Source organism: Pelophylax lessonae (genome assembly GCF_965119305.1).
Source record: "Pelophylax lessonae genome assembly, chromosome: 4".
Classification (NCBI taxonomy): domain Eukaryota; kingdom Metazoa; phylum Chordata; class Amphibia; order Anura; family Ranidae; genus Pelophylax; species Pelophylax lessonae.
Genome location: NC_138771.1, coordinates 235,069,048 through 235,086,854, shown reverse-complemented (window position 1 = coordinate 235,086,854; position 17,807 = coordinate 235,069,048). Strand labels below are relative to the sequence as shown.

Genomic DNA, 17,807 nt, shown 5'->3' with positions numbered 1-17,807 from the left:
TCTACTCTCCTCTTCTCTCCATGTCTGACCCTCTCCTTTCCTTTCCTCTCTTCTCCTTTGCATGTCTGACCCTCTCCTCTCCATGTCTGACCCTCTCTTCTCTTCTCTTCTCCATGTCTGACCCTCTCCTCTCCATGTCTGACCATCTCCTCTTCTCTCCATGTCTGACCCTCTCCTTTCCTCTCTTCTCCTCTCCATGTCTGACCCTCTCCTCTCCTCTCTTCTCTTCTCCTCTCCATGTCTGACCCTCTCCTCTCCATGTCTGACCCTCTCTTCTCTTCTCTTCTCCATGTCTGACCCTCTCCTCTCCATGTCTGACCCTCTCTTCTCTTCTCTTCTCTTCTCCATGTCTGACCCTCTCCTCTCCATGTCTGACCATCTCCTCTTCTCTCCATGTCTGACCCTCTCCTCTCCATGTCTGACCATCTCCTCTTCTCTCCATGTCTGACCCTCTCCTCTCCATGTCTGACCCTCTCCTCTCCATGTCTGACCCTCTCCTCTCCATGTCTGACCCTCTCCTCTCCATGTCTGACCCTCTCCTCTCTTTTACTCTCCTTGTCTGACCCTCTCCTCTACTCTCTTCTCCTCTCCTCTCCATGTCTGACCCTTTCCTCTCTTCTCCTCTTCTCTCCACATCTGACCCTCTCCTCTCTTATCCTCTCCATGTCTGACCCTCTCCTCTCCTCTCCTCTCCTCTCCTCTCTTCTCCTCTCCATGTCTGACCTTCTCCTCTCCTCTCCATGCTTGCCCCACTCCTCTCCATGTCTGACCCTCTCCTCTCCATGTCTGACCCTCTCTTCTCCTCTCCTCTCCTCTCCATGTCTGACCCTCTCTTCTCCTCTCCTCTCCTCTCCTCTCCTCTCCTCTCCTCTCCATGTCTGACCCTCTCTTCTCCTCTCCTCTCCATGTCTGACCTTCTCCTCTCCATGTTTGACCCTCTCCTCTCCATGTCTGACCCTCTCCTCTCTTTTACTCTCCTTGTCTGACCCTCTCCTCTACTCTCTTCTCCTCTCCTCTCCATGTCTGACCCTTTCCTCTCTTCTCCTCTTCTCTCCACATCTGACCCTCTCCTCTCTTATCCTCTCCATGTCTGACCCTCTCCTTTCCTCTCTTCTCCTCTCCATGTCTGACCCTCTCCTCTCCTCTCTTCTCTTCTCCTCTCCATGTCTGACCCTCTCCTCTCCATGTCTGACCCTCTCTTCTCTTCTCTTCTCCATGTCTGACCCTCTCCTCTCCATGTCTGACCCTCTCTTCTCTTCTCTTCTCTTCTCCATGTCTGACCCTCTCCTCTCCATGTCTGACCATCTCCTCTTCTCTCCATGTCTGACCCTCTCCTCTCCATGTCTGACCATCTCCTCTTCTCTCCATGTCTGACCCTCTCCTCTCCATGTCTGACCCTCTCCTCTCCATGTCTGACCCTCTCCTCTCCATGTCTGACCCTCTCCTCTCCATGTCTGACCCTCTCCTCTCTTTTACTCTCCTTGTCTGACCCTCTCCTCTACTCTCTTCTCCTCTCCTCTCCATGTCTGACCCTTTCCTCTCTTCTCCTCTTCTCTCCACATCTGTCCCTCTCCTCTCTTATCCTCTCCATGTCTGACCCTCTCCTCTCCTCTCTTCTCCTCTCCATGTCTGACCTTCTCCTCTCCTCTCCATGCTTGCCCCACTCCTCTCCATGTCTGACCCTCTCCTCTCCATGTCTGACCCTCTCTTCTCCTCTCCTCTCCTCTCCTCTCCTCTCCTCTCCTCTCCATGTCTGACCCTCTCTTCTCCTCTCCTCTCCTCTCCTCTCCTCTCCATGTCTGACCCTCTCTTCTCCTCTCCTCTCCATGTCTGACCTTCTCCTCTCCATGTTTGACCCTCTCCTCTCCATGTCTGACCCTCTCCTCTCTTTTACTCTCCTTGTCTGACCCTCTCCTCTACTCTCTTCTCCTCTCCTCTCCATGTCTGACCCTTTCCTCTCTTCTCCTCTTCTCTCCACATCTGACCCTCTCCTCTCTTATCCTCTCCATGTCTGACCCTCTCCTCTCCTCTCCTCTCTTCTCTCCATGTCTGACCCTCTCCTCTCCTCTCTTCTCCTCTCCATGTCTGACCTTCTCCTCTCCTCTCCATGCTTGCCCCACTCCTCTCCATGTCTGACCCTCTCCTCTCCATGTCTGACCCTCTCTTCTCCTCTCCTCTCCATGTCTGACCCTCTCCTCTCCATGTTTGACCCTCTCCTCTCCATGTCTGACCTCTCCTCTTTATCCCACCCCATGTCTGACCCTTGACTGAGGGGGGCATTAGGTGGAGCTTGGGAGGTACTTTTAAATGTGTGAGGAGCTTGGGCGGGACTTCCTTTAAAATGTGGGAGGGGTTATCAAATTTACCTTCGGGCTGAAGCCCCTGGTCTTTTTCCCACCTAGCAACGCCCCTGGCGCCAGATCTTTTACTTGAAGCAAAAAAGAGATGACCGGACTCCGATATTAATCAAAAATTGGAGTAAAATTTATTCCACATCAAACAAATAGGCAAACTGGAACAACACACTGCGGATGCAGGACACAAAGGCAGACGCGTTTCACGACTTAGGGATGTCGCTTACTCATTGCCAGCTCCAATTTTTGATTTATATCGGAGTGCGGTCATCTCTTTTTTGCTTCATGTGATTCCGGATTGACGGATCCGACCAGCACCTGACATCCAGCCCACCTGGAGCGGTCTTTCCCCAATTGGATTTCAACCATTTTTTACTTGGCATGATAAGCTCCCTAGACTGGCATCTTTTGACATCTTATGTAGACACAAGCTGGAAGGCGGCATCGGTCATCCGGACATGGCTCTTTATTATGCGGCCATGATTCTTGTACACATCCTAAACTGGTGACACAACACCTTGGTAAATTGTGGGTCCCCTTAGAGAGATCGATGGCAGGCAGGAATTTGGTAGGTTCCACTTGGATTCCAACTACCTCTAGGGGACTCGAGGACTCTCAGAATGGATGTCTCTACTGACTTGGACTACATTAGCAATTTAGGACAGAGTTAACAGGACTGGCCAATATGCTCTTAGAACATTCCCATTAGTGCTATTAGGGGGCTATCCCTAGTTTCCACCGGGAGAGGATCTTGGGTTCTTTCACTGCTGGGGAATAGACAAAAGTGTTTCCTGTGCTAAATTTTCCCCCCAGAGTACCCTTTTACCCTTCTCTTTTTTTACAATCTTCCTAGGAACCTTTTCTGCTTGGAGATACCGCCAACTGACAGACTTCCTAACTAAACTGGAGCCCAAGCCCCGCTCCCCAGCTATGCTTATGCTGTTTGAACCCATGTATATTCAACTCTCAGATTGAAGGCGTTAACTGTCTCAAATGTACGAACTTGTTCTAGGCTCCCATTGCACATCTGTTCTGTACTACAGTACTGTATATATGGGAATGGGAGAGGGAGCTTGGATTGGAATTTACCCCCCACAGATTCAGAGGATTACTAAAATGACAAATACTACCACCATTAGTTCCCGTATCTAGGAGTAATCTTACATATTTCTCACTGGGTGGTACAAAAATCCATCCCGTTTAGCTCAGAACCCCACTGCTGACACCCATTGTTGGAGAGGGTGCGACCAACGTGGCACATTTCTCCACCTTTAATGGTCTTGTCCCAAGATTAGAGTCTTTTTGGGAGGCCAACACCCTTTGGATTAAAAAAACAACTCTTAAACCGATATAAAGTTCTGTCTATCAATTTCTTTTTCACAGGGTCCCCTCCTTGACAAAACTTTATTAGAGAAGCGCTACTTCCCATCTACTAAATGCAGCCAAGTCTTTACTCCTTAGGATCTGGAAACAGACCTCTTGCCGCACACACTTACATTGGAAGAAGGAAAGAGACACTAATATGGAGGCGGAATGCTGGGTACATACGGTCAAAAACCAACATGAGAGATTCAAAGATGTGTGGACAGGCTGGATGTACTACTCAGTTGAGATCCCAGATGACTAATTATTTTCCTATGTGATGTATAGCAGCTTGATTAATATCATTACTCAACCCTATATATGTTTCAAAGTGGGTATTAGCTGGATAGGTTGTTCTTTTTTTTTCTCTCTCAGGATGTTCCTTTTGTTTAGTCATTTTTACGGTAGTGTATTTTACCAATTTTACACTTTATAAGGTCTGTCCAGGGGTGTTGACGATATTTCGGATGAAACCTAGACTATACCTGGAGCTTGTTTATTTTGCTGCTATCATTCTAAATTTGAGCCACCAGCTGTACATGCTTGAAATAAGCTTTTCATTGTTTTCCTATTGTAATTTTTGTATTGCTTTAAAACTTTTATAAAGTTTGATTATAAAAAAAAATGCGGCATTTATACTTTTTTTTTTTTTTTTACTAACACTACAAATATTTACCAAACCAACTAAAGTAAAACATAATACATTTTTGAGATCAAAAATTGCGCATAACCCGTGATAGATGAAGGCTTCTCCAGTGTGTTCCTGATATGCTCACTATTGATGTTGTATGGTATGCCTTTTTATTTCCTGGTGGATAGGGATAGGCTCAGGCGTGTTCTGATTATACCTTTTCTTGACCCGCAGTTGCACCTACACATGCTGCCTATGATTGGGGGTGTGCAGTGACTGCTTCCTTACCCGCAAGGAAGCAGTCACTGCACACCCCCAATCATAGGCAGCATGTGTAGGTGCAACTGCGGGTCAAGAAAAGGTATAATCAGAACACGCCTGAGCCTATCCCTATCCACCAGGAAATAAAAAGGCATACCATACAACATCAATAGTGAGCATATCAGGAACACACTGGAGAAGCCTTCATCTATCACGGGTTATGCGCAATTTTTGATCTCTGTCATGGGGATCAACAGCTTCTGGTAAGAAGTTAGAATTCCTGGTGTTGGAGTGCTGTCTGGTGGCGGTTTTCTATCCTAGAAATCACTTTTTGAATGAGGAGTCGGATTCATATGGACTGTTATCATATTGCTTTATTCACATCTTCAAGTGGGACTGTCATGACCAAGGGTTTTTAGCGCTACAGTTTTGCTTTTATTTCATTTTAATCTGCTACAATTCGGATTAGTGTGGCTGCTGGACCCAACTATATTTGCTGTTTTTACAGTCATTACATTTTTTCTTTAGCGCAGCAATTTTATTGTTTTATAATACATTTTTGTACAAACTGTATACATTTATACAAAATAAAACAAAATATACGCTTTCAGGTTTTCTTCAGTAATACCAGTCCAACTAAATGAATACATTATAATTAGTTGCTTTTAAGAGACACAGTGCTTTTTGTGATTACATCTTGGGGTACATTCACACCAGGTGCAGTGAGATGGAATTGAGCAGCTATTCCAGCACAGTCCCACCCTCACTGTAAGACAAGGCAAAATGTCTTGTCTCTGGAGTAGCTGGTTCACACTACTGCATTGTGGTGGTGTGCAGGCAGTGTGCGCAATAAAAAGGACTTTTTTCCAGTTCAACACAGTCACAATATGCTGGCTGATTGAACTTTATGAAATGTCACTGTGAACAATAAAGTTCATTTGAAAAAAAGTGGACTGTGTGATTTCCCAGGATGGGTGCATCAGCACTGCCTGGACCGCAATGCACACCAGCCGCTGCGTTGTAACGAATGCTCCCGCATCCACCTCCAGCAAGATAAAAATATTACACCATAGTGCTTTCTGTTAAAAACATTCCAATTATTAAAATCATAAAAATTAGTCAATAAATAATAATAGTCTCTTAATAAGGGGAATGTTTAAACAGAAAGTACTATGAGAGTTCCTGTGCTCCATCTATGTGACAGCACACTGCACAAGTTCCAGTCCTGCATCCATCGCATTTCAGCAGTATCCAGACTGTCATCTGGCCACCCACGGTGTCGTGACCTACCTAAGGCACCCATGCCCCTCCTTGTTCTACTACACCCTGTTAACAACTCAAGGTGGTAGTGGACAGGAGGTGTAAGAGAAGACCCTCTTGTCAGCTAGGCCTTTACCAAGTACATAACCGTAAAGCAACTGAAAGAGTTTCAAGGTTTCAAACATCTTTTTAAACTAAAAATCAAACTATACCAAAACTTTTGCACTCATTTTTTTCTTTCTCAGACACAGTGGTGGAGGCTTGCAAGTGCTCTTTTCCATTAATCTATGGATCTGATGCAAACCCATATCAAGGTATACAATTACCGGCTAAGCTTTCAGGTTTATATCCACGTAACTGCTTAACCCTCCTAAAAGACTTTTGTATGAATCTCCAGTTGTGGAAAAGGCCTTATCTTTTGTGGTTAGGGAGGGTGGTTGTGCTAAAGATGAGTATTTTCCCACATCTCCTCTATATCATGCAGATGAATCCAATAAAGTTATCTCTTCGGTGTATTACATTCTTATGCAGACTCTTTATCCCTTTTATCTGGACAATGCTAATCCCTGGATTAGGCTTTCAGACTTGACTTCACCAAAAACATATAGAAGGCAGAGGACTTTTGGAAATCAGATGCTAATGGGGGTGTCATTTTACACAGGCAGTAGATTGGAATCTGCATGCATCCCTGAAATACTGGGTACTTTTGAAGTACCAGGGTTCCAGGACAATGACCTTGAGCAGGCAGAACCCAGATTTTCCACTGGATATGTTTCCCTTCTTTCTCAAAACACATTGGACTCAACCCACAAAGGTCGTGGGCACTTCTTTAAGAAAGGTCTCTTTCAAAACAGCCTGGACATAGCTGACCAGTCCCAAGCTGATTCACCTCCCACTTGGCTTTACCTCCAGACTGAGCATTTTGTCAGGCCTTTGACACTCCACAATAGTACCTTATCTCCACAGTATACACTTACAGTGCCTTAAAAAAAGTATTCATACCCCTTGAAATTTTCCACCTTTTGTCATGTTACAACCAAAAACATAAAATTTTTTTTGGGGGATTTTATGTGATAGACCAACACAAAGTGGCATATAATTGTGAAGTGGAAGGAAAATGATCAATGGTTTTCACAATTTTTTACAAATAAATATCTGAAAACTGTGGTGTACATTTGTGTTCACCCCCCGAGTCAATACTTTGTAGAACCACTTTTCGCTGAAATTACAGCTGCAAGTCTTTTTGGATATGTCTCCACCAGCTTTGCACATCTAGAGAGTGAAATTTTGTCCATTATTCTTTACATAATAGCTCAAGCTCTGTCAGATTGGATGGAGAGTGTCTTTGAACAGCAATTTTCAAGTCTTGCCAAAGATTCTCAACTGAATTTAGGTCTGGACTTGGCCATTCTAACACATGAATATGCTTTGATCTAAACCATTCCATTGTAGCTCTGGCTGTATGTTTAGGGTCATTGTCCTGCTGGTATGTGAACCTCCACCCCAGTCTCAAGTATTTTGCAGACTCTAACAGGTTTAACTTCTAAGATTGCTCTGTATTTGGCTCCATCCATCTTCCCATCAACTCTGACCAGCTATCCTGTCTCTGCTGAAGAAAAGCATCCCCACAACAAGATGCTGCCACAACCATGTTTCTTAGTGGGGATGGTTTGTTCGGGGTAATGTGCGGTGTTAGTTTTCCGCCACACATAGCATTTTGCTTTTAGGATACAAAGTAAAATTTTTGTCTCATCTGACTAAATCACCTTCTTCCACATGTTTGCTGTGTCCCCCACATGGCTTCTCACAAACTGAAAACGGGACTTCCTATGGCTTTCTTTCAACAATGGCTTTCTTCTTGCCACTCTTCCATAAAGGTCAGATTTGTGAAGTGCACGACTTACAGTTGTCCTTTGAACAGATACTCCTACCTGAGCTGTGGATATCTGCAACTCCTCCAGAGTTACCATAGGCCTCTTGGCTGCTTCTCTGATTAATGATCTCCTTGCCTGGCCTGTCATTTTAGGTGGGTGGCCAGGTCTTGGTAGGTTTGCAGTGGTGCCATACTACTTTCATTTCTAGATGATGGATTGAAAAGTGCTCTGTGAGATGTTCAAAGCTTGGGATATTTTTTTTATACATTAACCCTGCTTTAAACTTCTCCACAACTTCATCCCTGACCTGTCTGATGTGTTCCTTGGCCTTCATGATGCTGTTTGTTCACTAAGGTTCTCTAACAAATCTCTGAGGACTTTACAGAACAGCTGTATTTATACTGAGATTCAATTACACACAGGTGGACTCTATTTACTAATTAGGTGACTTCTGAAGGCAATTGGTTCCACTATATTTTAGTTAGGGGTATCAGAGTAAAGAGGGCTGAATACAAATGCACGCCACACTTCAGATATTTATGTATAAAAAAATTTGAAAACCATTTATCATTTTTCTTCCAGTTAACAATTATGTGCCACTTCGTGTTGGTCTTTCACATAAAATCCCAAAAAAATACATTTACGTTTTTGATTGTAACATGACAAAATGTGGAAAATTTCAAGCAGTATATATACCTTTTCAAGGCACTGTACATGAGTTTTGTGAAGAGTCCAGGAAGGAGGAAAACAGAGGTAAGCCAATCACAGCCAATTATAGCCCAACCACTCCTTGAGCCAGCCTTTAGCGCCCCCCACTTCCCTGGCATACATCGTGTTTCTGCTGCAACTGCCTGTGACAAGTCCAGCTGCAGTGGAGACAAAGAAGGGGAAACAGAACGCTATTTCCCCACATTTGATGTGCAATGTGTGAGGGGACAGTGAGCCCCATCTCCCTTGGGGCCTGTGTGCATTGCACACATGGAGGATACGCCAATGGAGTCAACCTTGTTAATGACGATTGAAAATCTATAAACACCACAGTACATAAAGTTTTCTTACATGTATATGTGCAAAAAATGGCTGCAAACTCCACACAAGATAGTAAAGAATGCCCTCCTTCTTACTCAAAATTTGCCCAATGGTCTTGATGCTTTGTTGGCAGTGAGCAACGGATAAGGGAGCATTTCTTCATCAATGGTGGAATTACTCCTACTCCAGTCATGCTTGCTAAATGTAAACCAAATTATTAGGACTCTAGATTTCTCTCAATACCTTCTTCACCACACATCATTACCTAGGATAAACTATGTGAAGTCCTTGGGCATACATATGGCCAATGTGCCTATAATATACATTCCCACACATTAGAGAACAACTCAAATACCAATTTTAAAAGACCGTTTAGGAGCTACAGACATGGAAGAACTTGTAGTACATCATAGATTGATTAAATTAGCATGCTGACTAAACTAAAGAAACACTCCAGAGTTCCTAAATGTAATGTCATAAAGAAGGTAACTGAAATCCAAAGCTGAATTCATACATTTTAAACCACACCTTATGCTGCTAAGTGAAAACTGATGGACTTAGATGGTCCATGGGGGACAGGAATCCTAGAGATAATTGCTTGCCACTTTTTGTTGAGTATCTCCTACTCATTCTTCCCCCTCTCGCCCCCCCCCCCCATACGAGTTCCCTCATCAGCCCTGTTCTGAAAGCTATGAGCTGAGTTTAGAATCCTTCCTCCGGAGACGTTTGAAAACATACTATTCAGTTACTGCTCAAATAAATAATTGGAGTGGACATACTTCTTGATTTCTACCTACTTACGATCAAATTAAAGTGTCAAGTATACTTGAAGGAGGTAGTATAGCTGCCATGAGTCCCTTGCCATTGTAGCCGGGTCACACGGCTGGTATTGTTCACATTGTTATTATTATTAAAGTTCTGCAAGACAGTGACTGCATTATGGGAGATGTAGTCCGGGAGGAGCCAGGATCATAGACTGCTGAGACAGAGGGACCTTTCTCCCAAGGAGCAACAGGATGCGTGGAGCTTGCTGGGGGTGGTTATATAAAGGGAGGCGGGACTTTGCTTTGCTCTCTTGCCTCGACGACAGCGCACTGGAAAGAAGGGGAAGAGCTGCTGCGGATAGCAGGAACTGAGGCCGAGGCCTAGTGGTGGACACCGGAGTGAAGCCGGCAGTGTGAGTGTGTGGAGGAGTCTCGGTAGCATGGCCGAGCGGAAGGTTGCTGACAGGCAGACGGAGACGCTGATGAGAGTGGAGCCTGGTCGCAGAGGGAAACGGATCTCCGGGTTTGGGTGAGAGACATCCAGTATTTACATCTCTACTAGAATACAGGTCTAGACTGATTCTGGGAAGGGCAAACATATTGAGTACTTTTATAAGGCCATTCTGACATTCAGTCAAACCACTGGACACTGCAGATACATATATAGTGCGAAGTGGGTGAATCAGGCCTTAAGCCATCCAGTCCTAGGCGGTTAATCTGTTGTGACGCATAGGATAATTTGTATTTGCCTCTCTGTGGATTACAACTGCTATTGCATTGGGAAACATAGTTCAACCTCCTTTCTTTTGTTGGATTACAAATACTTTCTTTGGATTGTGGGATTCCTTGCCGGTGAAGATAAGTGAGGCCTCACTCTCCAAGAGAGGCTTGCAATTCATCTTAAAGGGGGCTGCCGTTAGCATACAGAGTGCACTCTGCTAGTTAAGGTTAAGGCAGTACACTGTTTGCTTTGCATTTAAGTCATTGAGTATAGTAACTTTATCTGCGGTCACTCTAACTACATTTGTTAGTTAAAGCATTGTTTTACTGTTGCGGAACACCATCCTCTTAGCATACATACACATTTGTTTGTGTATGAATGTGTGGCTGGTGTTCTAGATCCTGAGTGCTGAGCTATAAGGCATAAATCCTTGGCTGGGAACTCAAGATCCTTTCTCCTTTGTCATTATTGTGTAATTTCGGATTTTTGTTTGAATACTTTGATTCTACTTCAATACTCCAAAAGAGCAGTAAATTGTTTATTCACTGCAACCTTCGTGGTTCTTGATTATTTACCATGACAGAACTGATAGTGTCAGGTGGGTTGGAGCAGATTCAGGGTGTAAGAGGTGACGAGGACACCCATTCAACAGGCCACCCCCAAGGGGGCAGGGCTACACCATAAAGGGAGAACCAGGGCCGCTGATAGGGGGGGACCACCAGCCCTATTGTAGGGGGCCCGAGCACACAGGGGGGCCCACACAGAGAGGGGGATTAGTGATGGACAACAAATACAGAAATCTTCCTCCAGCACCTGAATCTGATCTGTCCCTCTCCCTGCTATCAGCTTTTATCTGATGAGAAACAGACAGTTGTCCCTCACTAATCCCCCTCCCTTGTCTGGGCCCCCCCTCCCAGCACTTATCTCTGCTCAGGAGTTTATTTGTAAATTGTAACTTTGTTTCTCTCTCTCTGTCTCTCTGATCACTGAGCTCCTAATGCCCAGCCTGTATATTTTTCTCATCTCATCTTCTTTTTTATTTAACATAGTTTTTGTTTTTTAATATTTAGCAGGAATTATGCGAGTTATGTTGTAATTTTAGCTAAATATATCTTTAATATTTTTTTGGGGGGGCCCTGCCAGGTAGTCTGTACAGGGCCCCGCGATTTCTAACAGCAGCCCTGGGGAGAACTATTAGGATTATTATTATACAGGATTTATATAACTCCAACAGTTTGCACAGCGGTTTACAACATGAGGGCAAACAGTACAGTTACAATACAATTCAATACAGGAGGAATCAGAGGGCCCTGCTCGTTAGATCTTACAATTATGCTTTTATACCTACCTACTTATGATTTTCCCTTATCTGATTCTCATTGTTTTTTTGCTTGTTCCCTCTATATTTTGCAATTGACTGTTCAAGCAAAACATTCAATAAAACTATTATGGCAAAAAAAAAAGAGGGGATAGGGTAAAGGTGGTGATTTTAATGGTTTTTCCACAGTTTCCAGGGAACCTCACTCCTCAAGGATGTTCCCATACTCTTGGGAGGAGGTGAAGTGAAACCCCTTTTAGGTTTTCATTGCTCATCATCATTATTGCAAATCATCTTCCAGTTGTGCCTTACGCATTTAGATTTCTGTCTGCAAAGCATGAATCCAAAACCCAAAGCACTTTAATTAAAGGTAAAGATTGGTATAAGTGAAAAGAAAGTAACCCTAATTTTCACTTTATGTTATAATGAAAACTGATACTACTATTGGTGGCACTTGAGATCACAGTACAATGTTGCAGTTTTTTTATGTATTGTAAGAATTGTATTCAATAATTATATTTTAATGCTTACCTTTGTAATATATTTAATATTTTCTCTTTTTTGACATATGTGCACGAGCTCTCTAATGGATCTAAAAACATAAGAGGGAAAATACTGCTGTTTAAGCAATATAATAAATAGGAAGAATTTTCTCTGTCTTTGCTCAAAGCTCTAAACTTATATTTCAATATTTTTTATTAAAAAGATCTGGTAACAACTGAAATAACACTGGAACAAAACCCATTCTCAGGTTGTCATCATATCAAGACACAGGTAAATAAGATATGAACAGTAAGGATAAGTAAAATCCAACATCAGCCTGGCTCTAAACTTAGATCAGAAACATGTTACCTTCTTTGGAAATTACAGTGCATTACTGTTGCATGAGGTTCCAATAGATTTAGGCATTGATTCACTAAGACATTACTTAAGAGTTACTTTGACCATCAGAATTATGTTAATTATATCAAACAACAATATCTCCTATAGAGATCATATTTTTTCTTGTAAAGTATTATTTTATAGCTAGACAGCAAACCATAAATGTTGCCATCTCTTCCTTTTCTCAAAAGACACCTCCCTGAATGTATCAAAGTCAGTCAAAAAGAAACATTTTCTGTAGGTCGCTTTTCAACTGTCAACAAAAACTGGTCACACAGGGTTAATTGGTATCAACGATTCTCCCTTGCTACCACCTAAAGTTATTTCTCCCTGTGTAGCTTTCTTACCCTGTTAATCCTCAGGGACCACTTATTACATGCAACTTTAAATGTGTTGTCTGTATACCACACTTTAGAATGTATAACGTTGTTTGCAACCATTCTAGGTGGTTTGCTTTGGTTGTTTACTGCATTTTGAAAATTTCCAATTAAAAAAAAAAAAAAAAGCAATTTTACCCCCCAAGATTGATGCAGGCCACACGCTTGTTCATGGGAGTACCTCGTTACCTATAGTAATAAAAAAAGTTCTGAGGGTCCACACTAGAGAATTTTTCTTCCCTTACATTGAGGATTGTCACAACAGTTGTCAGCCTTCTGGGAACTGAAGCTTTCCATCTACATCAAACCTTCAGTTGCATAATTGTCATCAGACTATGTCCATTAATAGATAACAAAGAAAATCCAGTCTTTTTTATTTCCACTTCCCTTAATTGGATATTTAAAGAGAGCACAGGTTCGCCTTATTTACCAAAATTTAAACTGCAAAGTTAACATTTACTTTTCTAAGTGAACAACCTAGACTCTCTTACTAAATCCATTACCCCATTGGTAAGGTAAATTTCCCTATGGGGGAGCTTTAATTATATTTCCATATGTCAACATTATGTGTTAACATGTACAGTTGATTTAATAGATTTTACAAACATTATAGAGTATTACACTAACATTCCTTTAGAATATAGTACATGGATATTCAAGCTACAATAATATAGAATGATCTATTATTAGAATACATGGTAATCAGAATATAACTTCTATTATAAAATGATTCTCACCTTCAATAAAAATGACTATTGTTCCAAAACTCTGTTGAATTTTATTGTATTAACCTAATTAATGGCATTCTGTTAAGCACACAATTCTGCATTAGAATGTTAAAGCATTTGTTTTTATTCTGGTCTGTGTGTAGTATTCTTCATGAATAACAATTGCAGCATCAGAAGCCTGTGATCCCTTCTAAACCACTCAACTGGGAATAAATTAGCAGATGGCGTTCTTGGCAATACTAGAGCTAATGAATCCTATGGCACGTTTATTATACTGGTGCACTGTTATAAAGAGCTAAGATTGTTATTGAGTGTCTAGAATTATGTGTTTAACTACATCAGAGCTGCAGAGTCTGGTAAAAGTGATGAATTCAGTGTTTCCAAAGCTAGAAAGGGTATTAATTGAAAAATTTGCATAAAACAGGGAACCTAGATGGCTAAGCTTTGAAAGCTTGAGCTCACTGATGATCAGCATGATTCTCTGCCTCGGGTAAGATAAATGGAACAGTGTCACTGACTTCAGAGGATGACACATGATCTAGCCAGCAGGTTTACGGTGATATCTCTCATGAACCCACATTTATAAATCTTGTAAATATATGAATAGCTCTGAATTAGAAATGCCATTGTTTTATTAAATAAAATAATGTGTTGAAATGTCATAATAGTTTTAATCACAAGGAACACAGTCATAGGATATTTCATTACTTATCTTTTAGTTAGCTGTCTAAATGATGGCTCTACTTATTTCCATTTTCGAAGGCAATATATATATATGACAGGAAGTCAGGTAAATCTGTGGATGTTGTCACAGACAGGAGATACACTTATGCTGGGTTTAGAGAATTCACCAATTACTATAGGGTGTCGGCTGCAAAGGCAGCAGGAAGGTGTAAAGAAGTTGAAAGGCCTTCAGCTGTTCAGAATGAGGAAGTTAAGGCCTCTATAATTTGTCCAAAGGAAGTCTAAGGATTGCTGCCTCCTGACGCTGTGTGAGCTGGGGAGAGGAGGACAGTCAGATGTGTGCCTCCCGACGCCGTATGGGCATGGGAGAAGGATTGCTGCCTCCTGACGCCGTGTGGGTAGAGGAGGACAGTCAGATGTGTGCCTCCCGACGCTGTGTGGGCATGGGAGAAGACCCCCTGAAGTGATGTGCACTGAGGAGGGTAAAAAGTGTGAAGACTACTCAAGGTGAGGTCTGGGATTGTTTCTATGTGGAAGAAATAAATGAACTGTTTGCTATGTGAAGAGACAAGCAAAGGAATGGTTGCTATGTGAAGAGACAAACAAAGGAATGTGTTCTATGTGAAGAGAAAAGCAAAGGGACATGTTCAATGTGAAGAGGAAAAGGGACATGTTAAATGGACATTTGTTATGTGAAGAAAAAACATGGACTATTGAGTGTCTGCTGTAGGATCAGCAAAGTTTGCCCAACAGTAGGTTGGAGACAGACTTCCGTAGGTAGGTTCCTGTATGTGAGAAGGTAGCCGCCCACAGTGGCAAGGATTTATTTTGTGTTTTGTTTTTATTTTGATGTTTTTGAGGCTTGCACTTGTGTGAAGTAAATTGCAAGAATAAATCAAACTGTTGTTTGCAACCACTTTTCGGCTATCTCCCTGTGTAACAAACCCCCCAAAGGGGTCATCCACGCCTACCACCGAGCAAATCTCCCACTATATATATATATATATATATATATATATATACATACATACATATGCAGTGCTCAGCATAAATGAGTACTCCTCAATAGATTTTGTTAGAATTTGTTCCTTTCAGAATCAACATTTTCTATGGGACACTTTACTACAAAATACTCCTACAAATGCAGGCCATTGATTGAAGCCAAGATGTGTTTATTTGCAATCCCAAAAAGGTATTTTACCTAACAAATTCATTCAAGACCATGTTGCCAAAATGAATACACCCCAATGAAAGTCTTAAGAGCAAAGCTAGATTTTAGAAAACAAAAATCCTAATTAACAAGAACTCAACTATTGGTGAGTTTAAATATTGATTAAACAGGTGTTCAGCAGATATTTGATTATAAAAGGGCATTACTTAACCAGTTGCCAACCACCTGCCGCACATTTACTGCGGCAAGTTGGCTTGGCTGCGCTAATCGACGTACCTGTAATTCGATCGCACCCGAGGGTAGGGGGCACATGCGCACCCGATGACCCGACAGTGATCGGATTAGTTCCAGAACTGATCACTCATCAAGTCCAGGCCAATGATTTATAGCATGGACCTGCTGATTGGTTCTGGTGAAATACAGAATGTCCTGTGCCTGTGTAATGTAAACAAAGGCACAGGAAATTATGCAATCTCCCCTTCTGGAGCCCTTTTCGGTTCCAGCAGGCGAGGATCAACAGTGAGTACACAAGCACTACACTGACACCAGTACACATAGGCACACACTTAACCCCCTGTTAACCCTTTCACTCCCTGTTACAGTATCACTATATACAGTGTACAGGGTTTTTTTTACTGATCACTGTATGTATTAGTGCCACTGCTGACGTCGGTTAGTGTGAGAAGCAGTTAGTGGTAGTTAGCATCAGTCCTAGATAGGTTTAGGGTACCCGCCATATAGTCCCTAATAAAGATTTAACCCCCTGATCACCCCCAGTTAACCCCTTTACTGCCCTGTCACAGTGGCATTATTATAGTGTACAGATCTTTTTCCTAATCACCATATTAGTGTCACGGATGACGTCCGTTAGAGTTAGTTAGCCTCAATCCAGGATAGCATCAGATTGCCCACCACATATTCAGTAATACATTTTAACCCTTTGATTGCCAGTGACACACACACACACACTAAACACCTCCCTTACTAGTATAGTGTCTGAACTGTTCAATATCTTTGATCAGATCAGAACTATGCTAGCGTCCCCAATAGTATAGTATAGTGTTCCCAAAACGCAGCGTTAGCAGGATCAGCCCCGACAGCTGCCAACACCTACATTTAACCCCTCAGCCCAGCCCCCAAGAAGTGCAGTATCAGCAGATCACTGTCATTTCCGATACACAGCACACAAACCGCTGCGATTGGCATGAGTCAGGCCTGATCTTTGCTTCGCTACCAGTTAAATTTTTTGGTAGCGGTTCAAACAGTCCTTGACAACCAGGTGCTTTTTTACCTGTGAGTCACACTAGGTACCTATAAAAAAAAAAAACTGAAAGTTGAAAGGATTAAAAGAGGTGCATGGAAGCCAGCCAGCCCCCAGTCTGATGCACTCACCCTCTAGTCTGCCATCAACCAAGTAGACCTGTCTCACGATATAAATAAAGAACAGGTGTTTAGTTGACACGCATTTGCAAATGCATGTGTAAGCTGCAAGGCCTCTACATGGCACCCTGTGTTACTTGCAGTCCTAACACTGACTATTTTGAGTGTCTCCACAATGGAAGCACATGGCTGCTAATGGATAGATGGGAGACGAGTGGGAGGGAGATAGCCCAAACCTCCCCCATGCACCTCTTTTAATCCTTTCAACTTTGAGTTTTTCTGATACAGGGATGGAGAAGCTGGGCATTACCTGCTGGTGTCTCACTTAAAGTCCCAAATAGCCTATATTGCTCATTACACTAGGTACCTATAAAATAATTGGCCAAAATGTCCAAACAGATGTACACTAGTGAAGAGGCCTACACGATGCTTAGCATGACAGATGAGAGTGATGGGGAAGCCTCACTGTTAGAATCTGGCTCAGTATTCAAACCTGTAGAGAGCAGTGGCACCCTGACAGTTAGCTCTGATGACAGAGTAGTGATCGCTGTTAAGGGCAGGCATACCAGACCCCGTTCCAAGGTTGCTGAGGTGCAACAATCACATGGTTCTCGTATGCAGCTGAGTGTCGGTACTAGTGCTGCTCAACCTTCTGTTGAACTGGCAAGCACCAGTGGCCTAGTACATCCTGGTCATAGACAAACCAGCACTGCAGTAACACTTAGTGACGTGGCGAGTTCCATAAGTGCAGTTCAAGCTGGTGCGGTGGCTAGCAGAAGTAGTGTCCCCCAGCCACCAAGAATTCAAAGACAGACCTGTATAGCCCATAGTGTCCTTCCTAATGCACTTGCAAATCCTGATTGGGAGCCCACCACTTCTGCAGCACCCATGCTTCCCCATTCACTGGCCAATCTGGAATTCAGGTGGAAACAGACAATTTTACTCCCCTTGGTTTTTATGAGCAGTTTTTCATGGAAGTTCTGTACAGATCTTTTGTGGACCAAAGCACTT

At 42.7% G+C, this 17,807-nt stretch overlaps 1 protein-coding gene across 1 annotated transcript in view; it reads right to left on the bottom strand.

Moving 5' to 3' along the window:
- LOC309552408 (uncharacterized protein) overlaps window positions 1-17,807 on the bottom strand; it is a 171,797-nt gene that overhangs the window by 55,188 nt on the left and 98,802 nt on the right. Inside the window, exon 10 of the mRNA XM_082253358.1 lies at window positions 12,106-12,166. Coding sequence (XP_082109484.1) covers window positions 12,106-12,166 — 61 coding nt within the window. The remainder of the gene's footprint in view (window positions 1-12,105; window positions 12,167-17,807) is intronic.